Genomic DNA, 16,323 nt, shown 5'->3' on the forward strand with positions numbered 1-16,323 from the left:
GTTCTCATTTTGATTTTTATGCTGTGAACCACCTTGAGATCTTTGGATGAAGAGTGGTATATTTATATTTAATAAGTATAAACAAAACTCACTCCAAAAACAAAAACACAACAAGGATCCAGATTTTAAAAATATGATAACACTGAATATTTCAAATAATTATACTTACTATCTTCCCCTGGACAGGGCATTCCAGGCCTTTCTGGTACACAAGGAAACACTGGGGGAGGGGGGGAAATCAGTAATACTGCATTAGCTATTATTTTAATGATATGTGAAAAGATAAAATATGCATCAGAAATCAGTGCCAAACTGCTTGGTTGCATGAGCAGTGGCCCTAAGTTACAAAGGAGAGAATTGAGCATTCAGTGTCTAGGGCACATGCAGGCCACATATACGAAGTCACATTTCAAAAGCCATCTCCAAATGTGTTTCTAAAGGACTCATTTCAGTTAAGAATGGATCACATAAGTGCCTCAGAACGGTAACTAGCATTCATATAAAAATAAAAAAGTTATCCATGGCATTTATATTTCTCCCACTCAACTTCCTACTAGCAAGAAGTGTAAAATCGGTAACGATAGAAATAGTCACAAAGACAACAGTTGTTTCAAGTACAATAGAACTTTACTAGCACTAACTTTATTGGCACTAAACAAAACACTAATGAGGAAAGCCTGTGTATTCTCCACTCCTCAAATCAGGAGTGGATGTGCGAAAGTGATGTCTAGTATAGTTAAAAATATTTTTGTTTATTCCCTCCCCGGAAAACCTTTTGCATGGTAAGAAGGCAGGTGGACAAATATGGTATGTAAAACAAATATCCCTAAACAAGGGTACCATATTTTTCGCCCTATAGGACGCACCTTTTGCCCTCCAAAAATGAAGGGGAAATGTGTGTGCGTCCTATAGGGCGAATGCAGGTTTTCGCTGAAGCATGGAGAGGGCGAGGGGTCGGTGCGCACCGACCCCTCTCGCTCTCCAGGCTTCAGGAGAGCCCCACCGCCAGCCCCACAAGCTTGGGGGACAGCAGGGAGGCAGAACGCCGCCATCCCGCTGTCCCTCGACTTGGTTAGAAGGCTGGCGGAGGGGAGAAGCCTGCTCCTCCCCGTCGCCAGCCCCGCAAACTCAGGGGACAGTGGGAGAGGCGCAGCGCGCCTTTCCCGCTGTCCCCCGACTTGGTTAGAAGGCTGGCAGGGGGGAGAAGCTTGCCCCTCCCTGTCGCCAGCCCCGCAAACTCTCCCGACCTGGTTTGGAGGCTGGCGGAGGGCTTCCCCCTCCCCCAGCCCCGCAAGCTCCCAGAGCAATGCCAAAGCTGCACGCAGCTTCGGCATGGCTCTGGGTCCCGTTCTGGGGGCTGGGGGAAGCTCCGCTTTCCCCGCCCCCCCAGCCCCGCAAGCTCCCAGAGCGATGCGGAAGCTGCCCTGGGTCCCGTTCTGGGAGCTGGGGTCGGGGGAAGCTCGGGCTGGGGGGGGAAATATATTTTTTTCCTTTATCCCCCCCCCAAATCTAGGTGCGTCCTATGGGCCGGTGTGTCCTATAGGGCGAAAAATACGGTAACTTGCTCCATCAGTCTTTGCACACAAGTTAAGTGTTTTTAAAAAACAAAGCTGATGAACATTTAAATATTAAAATAGAGGTCATTCATGCAGGCTGAAGAATTTGTTCCTTCCTTCCTCTCTGTCCCTCCTTCTCTCATGCACACACACAAAAACAGTATTATATCACGTTACCATGTATTAGGAGTTCTGAATCTTTGTTTAGTTCATACAACCGAAAAGCTTCTTCCAATTCCAGCTGAGAAGAAACAGTACATGGATCCCCTAGAAAGAAATGAATTCATTCAATGAATATAGCTCAACTTGAGTCAAGCTGCTCCTTAACATATTCCTATAATCAAGGGTAATATTCTCTTTAGAGTTCTTGATTATGTCAGCTCAGATTTCAGAGAAACTACCTAATTGCTTTCCAATCTAAAGAAGGAAAATTATGAATTATTTATTTTTAAAATATTTTGATTTAAGCCTAGCAAACAAAATCTGTCATTACACCCCCACATTCACTGGATAAACTAAATATGTGCCAATTTTCCTCTAAAAGTATGTTTCTTGAAGTTGCATTAGCATATCAGATTCACAATATTTTCTATGATAGAGTGAGTCTTTTAAAAAGAATATAGTTCTCGAGAAACACTCCTCCTCCCCACTCCCATCCTTTGAGATTTATAGGTGCGGATTTAATCTATTTTATATGTCAATAAAAGAAGCCATAAACTAACTTTGCAAGGCTTACATTCATGGAGGACATGGGCTTCAAATGGTTACTCGTTATGATGGCTATATACTACCTCCAATATCAGAGGCAGAATGCCGCTTGAGGAACAAGAACAGGAGAAAACTTAGGTGCTTACACCCTGCTGCAGACTTCCCATGGGCATTTGGTTGGCCACCAGAAAAAACAGGATGCTAGACTAGATGGGCCATGGGCCTGATCCAGCAGGGCTTTCTTTGTGTTCAAGGCTGGCTAAAGTTATTCTCACAGCTACACAAAGAATAACTAGCTTTTTTTCAGAGCTATTTCAAACATTATGATTTTTACATGCAAACATTTAATGACTGTAACAAACAAGTTTGCAGACATGTATGCATGCTGAAGAGCTGTGATTGAGAACAACTTTTTGTTGAAAATATCAGCAAACTCAGATTTACAGATACATAATAATACTATGTGAAATAGTTCTCTTGAGATGTAATGGCTCTCTTTTATCAAACTTCACAATTTATGTAAAAAATATCATTTTCACCATCCTACATACCATTTGTATATTTGGGAATTCATCCTAAGTCATTTGAGATACAACTGGCACCCAAAGCTAAAGGACAACATCTCTTCCTTTGTACTGTGCTCAAAACTGATTAAACAAGGGCATCTAAGACAGACACTGAATATTGCACAGAAATGAATTGTAGCAATTAAAGAACGTTTTCATTCAAGGACACTAAGAGAACAAACCTGTTTTTCTTCAGCCAAGCAAAGAAACAATTGCGGTACAAGTTTAGCAAAACAAAGAACAAGAAAAGAAATATGGGCAGGTGTTCTTATGTATGCCTGAGGATATTTAGTGCTTACCAGAATTAATGTTTACTTTGTATAACAATGATTCTAGGTGTGCCAAGGTTAAAAAGTTGCCTGCTCCACCTCACCATCTCAACAAAATCCTTACTTTCAGAATGAAGGAAACAGGAAGAACAGTCAAATGAAGATGACATTGTGCTCTTACACTCCAGTATGAACACATCATCAATGACTCACAACCTACAAAACCATTACATTAAGTGTAACACATCAGGTATGCGGACTCATGGGTGTGTTTATTGTTCAACCCTACAATCTTAGTTTTGTTACAAAACTTAGGACTCTAGCTCTCATGAGTGCAAAGAAGTGGGAAAATATGGAAGCAATGGCTGCAATCCAGTCTAGTGTCTAGGTCACTTTCACTAATGCAAATAAAGAAACTCAACGATTGTATACTTTCAATTCACATAATTTCTCTACTGAACTAGTAACTCTGAACTGAGATTAAATACCAGGAAGTTTACATTGCAAGTCATTTGGGAAAATAAGGAACTTGTTCTGCAGCTTTCCAATCCTGTAATTTTTTTTTTTCATCTGTTTTCCCTGGCACACTCTTTCTCTATACTCCCCCTCAAAACTTAACTGTGGTACATTTCCACGGCAGCTTGAGCTAATGATTTTATTGTAACTTACTGACCAGCACACAGGGAAGCTTTTTCCCTCTGCAGGCAATAGTTAAAAAGTTTGCTATTTTGGAAGAATAAGTGACCTATAACTAAGGAAGGCATCTCTTGAAAATGCATTTACATAAGACACAATCAAAACACATGACAGAAACAGCAAAAATCAATACCAAAGCTTAGGAAAGGAATACGATCTTTCTTGGTTCATATTACATATAATTTGGTGACAATGAACTAGATTAGCCTATGGAATTTACTGCCCTAAAGAACAGAGAATCTTAAAACTTCTCACTTTATACAGTACTAAGATGTCTCGAGTTCTCCTTCTCCATGTTTATAGTTGGAATGCTCTGAAAACTGACATGCCTACATCTGACACATGAAAGAGTTCAAATAGACTGCTATGGTCTTTCTTTCTTTCTTTCTTTCTTTCTTTCTTTCTTTGTTGGCAAATAGAGGCTACAGATGAAATGAAATGCTTTCTACTTTGTTCCTGGGAAATAAAGCTGGGATATTAGGTAGAAGCAGTGCTTTTTTTCTAAAAAAAAATGTTTAGGGGTACTCTCATTTTCCAACTCATATTGAAATACTGCCCCTTAATGAGGCCAAACTTAGATTCACAAAATGTTTAGGGGTATGTGTACCCCTGCGTTCCCCCAGAAAAAAGCACTGGGTAGAAGATACTAGTATTATATGTAGTTCTGCTTTGTATCATCTTACCTTCTTCATCGATCCACTTCATGGTAAAAAGCTGTTCATTATCAAAGGCGCACATGTCTCGAACTTCGTTACACAATCCCTCAAAGGAGATGGAAGGTTCAAAGTAGGTTATCATAATGTCACTGGAAAGAGTCCAAACAAATGGTCTATTAATTTCAGAACTAAGGACCTATTTATATTGCATCAACTCTGTTTGCTTCCATCTGTCAATGAACATGCATTTGTTTACCTGTATGTTTGAGTCTTGAATGCGTTATTCTTAATGTCTATCCTGCTATCTAAGCCAGGCTTGGTACAAAAGTTCAGTTTCTAAGCAACACACCAGCACATGTCTGAAAAAGAACTTCTGTTTTATATACCAACATCAACTGTTAAGGTGCTCGTGATTTCTACAATTCTGCTTGTACCACAGAAATAGTTAGCAGCCTAACCAGACTATCATTTTCTCTTAACTAATTTGATCCCTGGCATCATTCAGGTTTTAGAAAGTAATACTTGGTATTTAATGAGACTATAGAAAAGTATTTCCCATAAAATGTGGATACTTAGCAACAGTTGGTAAGAGACCAATACAAATTATACATGTTATATTTTTCTCATGCTCTAAGTACCCTACATTTTCAAGTCTGATGAAACAAATTCATGGCTACACAGTTCATACTTGAGATGCAGAATGTAATCACAGAAGCATCCAAAAAGGCAAATTTTGTAGTAATGGGTGACTTCAACTACCCTCACACAGACTGGATTCATATGTGTTCCAGTCATTGTTGAGAAATACAAATGTTGAACCCAGTGAGAGATGTTAAGTGTTGTTGAACCAACTGGGAGATGTGACCACAGTGTTATATTAAATATACATGTAAATGACCAATTGGCAAGAATATCCCATACAGTGACATTTTAAAGTCAACTTTAACCATGGGATGGATCCTATCTCCTCTGTTCTGGGCTCTGAAAGATATGGCTTTCTGATGACTTGCAAGAATCACATTATAAAACACTTGTTACAAATGTGAATAATATTGCAAAATATGTCCTTGGAAGTTTTGTGTGTGTGTTGGCAGTGTGCTGCTAAAAGAGGGACAATGAACTGTGGAGGAAACACTAGCAGTCTTGTTGGGTGTGTAAGACTGTTGGTCTTGCTAGGATTTGGAATAATTGAGCAGATTTGGCAGTAGAATAGCTATGGCATAAATTGAACAGAGCTTAGTTTCTAACTAAGTTCTATTGAACTGGTTGGGGTTTACTAATGAGAACAAACTTTACAAAACCTGGTAGCCTCTATATTTCCTCCTAAACATATCACTTATTGCAAATAGTTTTTAACTTTTAAAAAGGGGCTTTAAAATCTTATTATTTATTATTACAATTATCTCTCACCTTTCCTTCTGTGAGCACCCTCTTCATTTTGTCTTCACAACAACCTTGAGACTTAGGTTAAGCTGTCAATTTATGCTAACTTACTCATGTATCAAACCATGGTCTGTTATCTCTGAGCCAAGTCTGGCTATACACCATGATAGGTTTGTGTTGCATTAAAATACAGTGGTACCTTGAGTTACATACGCTTCAGGTTACATACGCTTCAGGTTACAGACTCCGCTAACCCAGAAATAGTGCTTCAGGTTAAGAACTTTGCTTCAGGATAAGAACAGAAATCGTGCTCCTGCGGCGCGGTGGCAGCAGGAGGCCCCATTAGCTAAAGCATTACACAACTGTTAAATCATTACCAAATGGCCATTTTTAATGCAGAGGTACAGCCAGCATAAACCAAGAACTGAATTATTTTTAAGCAGGATTCTACAGTGGTAAAAACTGTAGTCAACAACTAGCTCATGTTGAGTGAAAGTCAATCACCTGGTGAACTTGCTCATTAATTTGACTATTCCACAGTAATAATTAGCAACAATTTATAATCGCATTCAGCTAGAATAACAGTATCAACTTTAGCCCAGTTTAATAGGAATGAGTTATTTGCCATTGCTTTCTCTCCACAGATTGAAACCAAGCCATATACATAACACACAGGTCACCACAGTTCAAGAAACCACAGTCAAAAGACTATGGTTCCACATGAATTAGAAGCATGATGGTAAACACTCCTACTGAGCCAAGAAACACACCAGATTCTGGCTTGTTGAGGTGTCTGAATGCAGGCTTGATGTTTTCCCCCTAACAAGCCATGAGCTTGGTTTCAGATGTCACAACAAGTGGGACTCTGGCTTGTTTCTCAGTGGTGCAGCAGCAGCAGCAGATGCAGAAGAGAAGCAGAGTGAGAATTTTTGAGCAGCATACACAAGCATGCTGGTTTAATGTGACATACAAACTGGGCTATTGTGATGTGCTAAAATAGCTAATGCAGTTGGCCATAATAGTAGATTAGAAAGGAGCATTATTGTGTAGCAACAATATACAAATAAATAGCATGTCAGAATTGAATGCATGTAGAATCTTGCAAGGGACGCGGGTGGTACTGTGGGTTAAACCACAGAGCCTAGGACTTGCAGATCAGAAGGTTGGCGATTCAAATCCTTGTGACAGGGTGAGCTCCCGTTGCTGGGTCCCAACCTAGCAGTTCGAAAGCACATCAAAGTGCGAGTAGATAAACAGGAAGGTAAACAGCGTTTCCGTGTGCTGCTCTGCTTCGCCAGAAGTGGCTTAGTCATGCTGGCCACATGACCTGGAAGCTGTACGCCGGCTCCCTCGGCCAATAAAGTGAGATGAGGGCCGCAACCCCAGAGTCAGCCATGACTGGACCTAATGGTCAGGGGTCCCTTTACCTTTACCTAGAATCTTGCAAAGCACACATTATCTGCTAAACAAGGTGCTGAGGAGAACTGTACAACCTTTTTCTTTGAGGTTTCTCAATGGAATGCTCAACATATATTTGACAAGCATGTTATAAGTATAATTGGTGATAGCCAGACTCTGAACCCCGTGAAATCCATGGACTTCTGTATTTAAGTGCATGGAGCTCAATATGTCTACACAGATTATGACTAATGCTAGTTATCATCCAAGTATTTAACATTGTAAGACTTAAGGTTTAATCCTGATCATTATAGGCCAACCATCTCTGGAGGAAAGATGGCATCTTTTGTTGTGACTAATTCCACAAAAGGTAATTCCAGTTTGTTAACCTATTTATGCAAAGATCATGAACCAACACCCTATGTGACTCATTTTAGCTCCAGATGTACTAATTTGCCATAGACTGCATTTATAGTCCCAGGTGGAAGTTAATAGACTATCTGAAGGAAAGTTTCCCATCTATTAGTGACCTCCGTTACAAAAGTTTTCAATCTGCAAATGACAACATTATACTACTCTTGCCTGACATTTTAAGATCAACAGCATTAAATATCCAACACACAAAACAGACGTCTAAACAGTTTTTAAACAAAGTTTAAAGTGATCTCACTCTAGAGACCCAACAAAATTGTAAAGCACCAAATATATGTGTTTCAGACTAGAAATCTTAGACTTTTATATTCAGTGTGCAGAGTTTCTAAACTTCCTTCCAGTTAAGAATTTTGGGTGAAGATAAAATCATAGAATCACAGAATTGTAGAGTTGGAAGGGACCATTGGGGTCATCTAGTCCAAGCAGAAAAGTTTTGCCCAATGTGTTGCTTGAACCCATGATCCTGAGATTAAGAGTGTCATGCTCTACCAACTGAGCTATTATCCAATTCTGCCATTTCCCAAATAGAAATAAATAATTTTACAGTGAACGCCACCTTTAAGTATTCCTCTATATTAGGAAGAAGGTCTTGTCTAGAATATTACATTAAAAGTGTAGCTCTAACCACATCTACTAGAAGTCCTATTGAAATCAAAGGACTTTATCCCCAGGTAAGTAGGGTTAAAGTTGCAGGCTGAGTTTAGTGAGCAATGGTGAGAGCATTTTCACAGTAAGAGTCCCTCCTTAGAAAGCCTTTGCCTTTTTTTGTTTGCTCTTCTTGACTTGACATGTTTGCTTACTTAACCTTCCAACTGTTTTAGAAGAAAATGTTTTGACTCTATGGTTAACTAGAAATAAAAACTTTAAAAATATTTCTTTCAAGCCCCTTTTGTTATGAATGAGGCAAATGCAAGTGTTCTTAGTTCTCTAATTCACGAAGAAACAGTATTATTAAAACACTGAAGTTCTGTAGTGATTGTGTGATGTGGTCAAGAAGTGCTTTCCTCTATCTTGTCTGCCAGATAAGGCATACAGTTCTAAGAAAGCTATCTGGGAAAGCCTACTGTGAATACAGAGGTTTAAGTTACCTTAGTGAGAGCCCTAAAAACAGATTCCTACTTAAACTATGATTACAAGGACAGCAACAGGCTTGGTCTTAGAGCTGAAAGGTTAGTTCAGTAAAGTTCTAATAAAGCTAATTTTTATCATCAACAAAAGCAGTACTATAAATTTAAGAGGTCACTAGACTTTTTATTTAAAATATTTATACAGGAATATACCCAATATTAGTTCTACTCATAATAGATCTAAATCAGTCATTGGGTAAAACCCATACACACTGCCTTGCAACCTAAATTCTCAAGGAAGCTAGAGACAGGAGCGCCTTCCACAAATATTTACTTCAGTTGCCATAAACTGTATGTTCAGAGACAGAAGAAGGAATGGACATTAACCTTCTTTTAACTAATTAATTTTCATAAATAAAATCTAAACAACTTCCATAACATAATTAATTTTTAATCCCAGTCTGTATCTGTATTGTGTTTGAAAGCGATTCATAAATGGAAAGTGAATCATAAATTAAATGAATGAATAACTTATATGCAATTAGAAAACATAAGAACGTTTTTATTTTACCACAAGAAACTTCTTACCTTAAAAACAAAATGTTGAGTATTGTCTTTCATTTCAATACATTTTATCATTTTTACAGCATTCAAATAAAGATTCCAATTAACTTTGAAGTAGCTCTGCTTCGTTATTTCATTACAAAATATGTTCATTTGTCTATAATGCCCAAATCCCCTATCTTAATAAGCTAGTCTTTTACCAATGGAAAAAAATGAGAATTTGAACTGACTAACACCACAAAAAAATAGCTGCAGTAAAATTTTAAGACACCACTTATTTGCACACTCAAGGAACTGGACCCTCCATATAACATTGGATCAAAAATAATTTCCTAATAGAATTTTATATTAACCATGAATTTAATTTTCTCCCAATACTAGACCATTCCCACCATAAATGGTAGTGATCTCCATTTTATATTAAAAAACACACAAGTAGAAGTATAGTTTCTGTCTACCTTATTTATCAATGCTAGAGTTAAGAACCACCTTGTTATAGTTTTATTCCACTTGTTCCTCATCATCAACATCCAGACATGTAAGACAATCAAGCTGAGCCACATCAATGGCCAGCTGATCAGAATAACACACACAACTGGACACAGTCTTGTTCAGTTGAGTATGCAGGTCTGATGCTTAAAGATTTATTTTATTTATTTATTTAAATTATATATTGCCCTTTATCTGAGGATCGCAGGGCAGCTTACAGGATAAAAACACAAAAATACTAGTCCTTTAAAGCAGAAAGCTAGCAAACCACACACAAATTAAGCAGTAGAATGGCCATTACTATCAATATTTTCTTTGAGAATCTAGCCCTAAGGAAAACAGCACAACTGGAAGACAACAAGGAGAGTGGCAGAAAAACAAAATGGTCATCCTCCAATAATTAGCTAAACGGCTGCTCTTCAGACCGTTTTACGAACCAATTAAATATGTTGTTGATTTAAAAAGTTCATGGTACAACATTCTTTTGATGATCTGTAACGTGGCAAAGATGCCTATTCTTCTGGAGAAAGCTTAAAACTGTGGCTCCAGGTGGCCTCTAAATACTAGGCACAATAGAAATCAAAGGTGAGAAATAAATGTCAATGCTTCTATTTAAATGTAGTGAATAGTAAAAGAACATTTAGCTACTCAAATTCTTTCCCTTGTTTTTCCCATTTCAGTGACACTCGCCTCCATTCGTCCCATGTTTTGCAATATATAATCACTGGACATGGACTTACTGCTTAGCCTTAGGTTAATAATGCAGAACAAAAATGATCACACTGTTGAGAGCTCTGAGCTTTATCTTTATTTGAATTCCACAGACCTACTAAGCAGCTGGATTTTAATAGTTATCCAAAGTATCCAAGTGTAGGGAATAGAAGCATTTAAAAAAAAAATCTAAGAGAAAGCCTATTTAACAACTAAGCCTAGTTGACCAAGAACCTGTATCAGGATACACAGAACCAGCTGTGTGATGAAGCCTGATGCTGCCAGGAGACGTTCACAGAATAAAACTTCATCCAGTTACCACTGTCTGAAAAAATGTGATTATTTTTCTCAAAACAGCAGCTGAAAGCAGACATGAGAGTGTTCCATGACGCATACATTTTTCTTCAAAACTGTGAACAGGCAAAACATACCGTATTTTTAGCTCTATAGGACGCACTTTTTCCCCTCCAAAAATGAAGGGGAAATGTGTGCGTCCTATGGAGCGAATGCAGGATCCTCGGCTTCGCTGCGAGGCGCCTGACCTGGAAGCCGGAGGAGGAACAGAAGGGTCTCCTTCTGTTCCTTCTCCAGCTTCGCTGAAGGGCGCTGCGCCTTCTCCCTCTCTGCGCAGCACCCCTCCTGTGAAGGAGAGGCGCTGCGCAGAGAGGGAGAAGGCGCAGAGCCCCTTGAGCGGCGCGCCTGTCCAGCGAAGCCCGAGGAGGCACAGAAGGGTCTTTTCTGTTCCTTCTCCTGCTTCGCAGCGACGCACCTGTCCAGCGAAGCCAGAGGAGGAACAGAAGGGTCTCCTTCTGTTCCTTCTCCAGCTTCGCTGAAGGGCGCTGCGCCTTCTCCCTCTCTGCGCAGAGAGAGAAGGCACAGCGCCCCTTCAGCGACGTGCCTGTCCTGGCTTCTGCTTTAGCCCTGCGCAGCCTCTTCGGGCAGGGGGAGTCTTCATCCCGCTGCCCTGAAGAGGCTTGGCGCGGTTATCCCAGAAGCCAGAACAGCCACATGGTATCCCAGAAGCCAGTTCCCTCTTGCTGTTCTGGCTTCTGGGGTTCAGACTAAGTTTTTCTTGTTTTCCGCCTCCCAAAACTAGGTGCGCCCTATGGTCCGGTGCGCCCTATGGAGCGAAAAATATAGTAGTTTGTGATCCACAGTATCTAGTTGTTTTTTTAAATTAAAAGGGTGTCCCCACTTGTAAAGCAGGGCTGTTTATTCTAATCACAAGTATTTTTTAAAAAACCAGAGTGGCAAGTGTCATCATAGAATACACATTACTGGACTCTCACAATGAGAAATGCCCTTTCTAAGACTATACCTGCTATAAGCTGTTTTGAGTCCCTGTCAGGAAAAAAATGTGGGATATAAATATTATAATGATGATGATGATGTACAACAAAAACAAATATTTGATGCTTCTCTCTACTCATTTGCCAATTTAATCAATTAATACGGAATGCATTTAATACAGGTACTGGAGTAAAAGGATGCCCATGAACACAAGGACAGCAAAAGGGGGGAAATCATTCACTAGAAAAACACAATTTAGGGAAGGTACTGAAATTGTATTGGCATATTTAAGATGAGGAAATAGTGTTTCATCAGTCTACATAATTAATTAGTAGAACTCCCTAGCCCAGATATTTAAGTACATTTATATTCTACACATGCCACTTCTAGAAAAATGAAAAAAACATACAGAGTGGTTTGCAGCATTTAAAAAAATAATCAAAAGGTCTCAGAGTCTTGCACTATACATTTGTGTACTTTGGTTTTGCAGAATATGAACGTCACATGGGCTTTACCAATAGCAATTAGTAAATGGATTTGATGAACACAATGAAAGTGAATTTACTGAAACCCATCAGCCCAAACATATACTGTGCTCAGAAAAAGATCCCTCTAATCATCATAATCTGTAAATCAGAAACAGAGGGTGCTTTACTGCAGAACTTGCATGTGGCCACAGACAGTTCTGGACTGCTTACGTGGTAAGAGAAAGTATAGCTGGCCCTATAATATGAAAGTAGGAGTAATACAAAGGGTTCATAATTGGAAGGGTCTGTTTCAGTCTTCACCTAGTCCTTTAGATGTTGCTGGCCAACTGTCAGGGATGATAGTCCAACATCATCTTAGAAGGCAGCAGGTTGGGTAAAGCTGGTCTACTTGATCAGCTTCTGAAAACCCTGACAAAAGTAAAATCCTCTTAAAAACAATCTCATCATGTGAGATCTAGCCAGCAAATCATCTTAACTCCTTGTGTCACAATAACTGATACTTCTGAGTATTAAGTCAAACATTCAAGAATTATCTCAGTTCTCAAAGATTCCTGCATTGCAGGGAGTTGGACCAGATGACCCTTGGGATCTCTTCCAACTCTACAATTCTATGATTCCAAAGTGGGATAGCAACTTCTCTTTAACCAACCACAGATCCCCAAACCCTGCGGTATGTACACCTTTGTTCCACAGCTATGAGAACAATGGCTAAAAATTGAAAGTGAAATCAATACTAGAAATCTTTCTACCTAACCAAAATGTTCTTAAATACTCCGTGTTATTATAAGTATACAAAAATTGACCATATTCAAAAGAAGCAAATTCCTCCTTTTCTATCTTTAGTTCTAGATGCCAGGGAAAGGGAAACAAACCAAACCAGGGAGGAATGCTTCCGTAGCTTCATGCATGCTGCAATCATGTTCTCCAAGTACTCTGTAGTTACACACCACCCACAGAACTAAATCTTTGTCCAACAACTCAATTCTGTGGTCTTTCTTATACACTGCTACTTACATTATTTTACTGAACCAGTACCTCTACTATTGGCATTGCAAGATATGCTAACAGAAATCTAGCAAAGAAAATCTCAAAAATTCAATTTCAAGAACCAGCTCCTATTCAGATCTATATCAATTTTGATCAGTATTCTCTAGCAAAAGAACCGATTGAAGCTCATCCAGCTTTAAAATAGACCTTAAGTTTTATATGCATTTTGTATTGTTGAATTTTAATTGTGTTCTTGTTGAACTGTGAAACTAGTCTGCTATTATATGCCCTGGAAATGATGTAATCTGCACTGCAACTATGGGGTGAAGAGCAGGGCAGATTTTTTTCTTTAAAAACGAAATACCTATGGATTTCCCTCACACACATTTCCAAGACATGCATCACTTACCTGCAATATATTTTACTGCAGACAAGTGATTACACAGAAAAAGACAACAAAAATGGGGGGGGGGGAGACTGTATAATGCACTGCCACATCTACCAAGAAAAATCCAAACTATCCACATTCAGCTGGTATGAAGCATAAATAGAGAACCACAATTTACTGCACCATGCATACTACTGGTAATTCAGCTTATACAGTCTAGCTTCGATCCATATTCCTAAATTTGCTAAATGCCCCTTGTTTTCTGTATTTTCTGAGTTCCCCCTCTATTTCAAAAGATGGCACAGATTCCATCCACTTCCTTAAATACTTTCATGAAGCTCTACACTCCCACAGCTTCAGTGCTTCATTTTTGGAATTCTGATCTCTGCATGCTTCTCTCACCCTATGAGCAATCCTCCTACTCATGGTTTCCCCTCCCCCATAACAATACAGCACTCTCTTGTATCTCACAGATGCATCCTGAGCAGTGAACATGAGACACATCACCTTACTATAGAATCATTATTTGCTCCCCATGCTAGGCGCAATAAATCTTACCTTTTCCCAACATTCTTCCCACAGTAATTAAACCCCCAGTGCCCATCCCATAATAACTGTCGCTACAATTTCCATGCCTAGATAATGTGCTGCCACCCAACCTCTCATAGCTACCCAGCAGATAGAAGTCAAAAGCGTGCAAACCCCCTCACATTGGCAGCAACCTGAATCTCATTCCCTACACTTGAAATTTACACCACAGGTCATTTCCCATTCCTACAGACTCTCTTCCCAGGTACCTTAATCCCTGAATCCTCCACCTTGTGAAAGATTTGCCTACCATGTGTGTAGCCCATTTCTTCCCTATCCCTAAAAGGACTCTGCTCCCCCACCTTGTATCTCGCCCCAGCCAAGCTGCTGGATCACAGCTCCCTTCGTCCTCGATCACTAGCCATACTGGCTCTGGATAATGAGAGCTGCACCTGGACAACACCTGGAAATCCAAGGCTGCGGAGGGGACCAAGCATCCAATTTGGTGAAGCATTCAATGTCCAACCGCACTCGGCCATATGTCATCAAGCAGGGCAGGGAGACAAGCCTCCTTCCCTGTTTCCTCCACCCCAAGCAACTTGTACGGTGCTTCTGAACAGGAGGGTACCTATGACTGGCAACTTCGCGAAGGTCAGGTCCGACCTTTTCTTCTTTTCTTTCCCCCGAAGCCAGTGGGCTCCGCCTGCATCGTGCGCGAATAAAACCCCACGAATTAAACTGAGTGTGTGAACAAGAGCTGCTTCGCTCCTGAACCGACAGCTGATCTATATGACTGAATGATTTCTCGCAAGGGAGGGCGGCGCGCCTCTGCCACTCCATGCGCCTCATCCTCCCCACAACCCCAGTATAACGCCCTAAACCCACCCCCCACCGCCCCACACATTACTCAGTCTATAGTCTCGTCGGTCTCCCCCCCCCCCCGCTTTCCTCCAACCCAATTACTCACCCCTTGTAAAAAGCCTTGACGCGGACTTGGTGGGCGCTGTCCCCGCCGGGGCCACCGAGACCCCCGGAGCCGCCCCCGCCGCCCAGGCCCGGGAGAGACATGCTGTTCCCGCCGCCGCTGTTGCTGCCGCTCTCGCGCTGAGTCGGCATCGCCCCCTCGCCTTGCCCGGCCCCGCCCGCCGGCTCTGCCAGCCCCACCCCGGAGCTGCGGAAGGCAGAGGAAGAAGAAATGAGGGGGAAGAGCGGGAGGAGAAGAAAAAGAAGAGGAGAGGAGGGGGGAGCGAGCTGCGCGCACCCGCCGCCGCCTCACAACTCTTCCCTTTCCCGCCTGCCCCCCGTCAGCCAGCCGCCGCTCCCTCCCTCGAGCCGCTCCAACGTTCGCTCGGCTCGAGCCGCCTCAGCGCGCGTGCGCGAGGGAGAAGGTTCCGCTCCTACTCCATACTTCCCATCCTCCTCCCAGAACGCGCCGAGCAACCCGAGCGGAAGCGACCCGAAGGAATTGTGGGATAAACTATTTCTCAAGACTTATGGGGGGGTAGAGAGGGACGATGCCATCTCTTGCGCGCTAGGGGACACCGCGGATATGTCTGTGCGTAAACGGATGCCATTCATTTCCAGAGGCTGAGAGATGGGGACAGGCTCGTTGTCTGGCCTGGCCTCGACCCCAGCTTCTTTCGTGCCTAGCGAATGGGTTGTACCACCACGCAAGGCCATTAAATACTGGGCAAAAGGCAGGTAGACGCTGCAGAGTCGGACCTCAACTCCGACACTAGCCATATTAAACCGAAACTTCCGCAGAGCCTCGTTATAGGTTGGTACCGGCCATAGCATCCGGTGGGCACTTCCGAGTGCTAGGGAATACCTGCGCCGCGGATAATTTTGGGTAATGGAGTTTCCAAAGGCAGCTGGCGGGCGGCGCTGTGCAAGCGCCAGGTGTTTTGTGGTGCCGGCGCGTTCTTACACTTGCGCCGATTTTACGGCTTGGAGGAGATTTATGACGCTGCGATGCATGAGGACACCAAACAGGGTTACAAATATTTACAAGTATGTGCACAAACGCGTTTAGGCTTGTTTGAGGATTAGGGATTTGTCTTTACCTGGACTGGAAATGTCAGCAGTGCACCTTGGATGAATGAGAAACTGAACTATTAGAGCTCGTTTACAGTAGAAAGCTCTGAGCA

General features: G+C 41.5%; 2 protein-coding genes across 2 annotated transcripts in view; one reads left to right on the forward strand and one right to left on the reverse strand.

Annotated features, from left to right (window-relative positions):
- PRKCI (protein kinase C iota) overlaps window positions 1-15,307 on the reverse strand; it is a 30,155-nt gene extending 14,848 nt beyond the window's left edge. Inside the window, exons 1-4 of the mRNA XM_082224243.1 lie at window positions 15,144-15,307; window positions 4,479-4,600; window positions 1,734-1,823; window positions 170-220 (exon numbers count right to left, since the gene is read on the reverse strand). Coding sequence (XP_082080369.1) covers window positions 170-220; window positions 1,734-1,823; window positions 4,479-4,600; window positions 15,144-15,292 — 412 coding nt within the window. The 5' untranslated portion in view covers window positions 15,293-15,307. The remainder of the gene's footprint in view (window positions 1-169; window positions 221-1,733; window positions 1,824-4,478; window positions 4,601-15,143) is intronic.
- Window positions 15,308-15,583: 276 nt separating this feature from the next.
- PHC3 (polyhomeotic homolog 3) overlaps window positions 15,584-16,323 on the forward strand; it is a 60,726-nt gene continuing 59,986 nt past the window's right edge. The window contains exon 1 of the mRNA XM_082224018.1: window positions 15,584-15,953. The gene's annotated coding sequence lies outside the window, so the exon portion shown is untranslated. The remainder of the gene's footprint in view (window positions 15,954-16,323) is intronic.

The sequence above is a fragment of the Podarcis vaucheri genome, assembly GCF_965113315.1.
Source record: "Podarcis vaucheri genome assembly, chromosome: 5".
Taxonomy (NCBI): Eukaryota; Metazoa; Chordata; class Lepidosauria; order Squamata; family Lacertidae; genus Podarcis; species Podarcis vaucheri.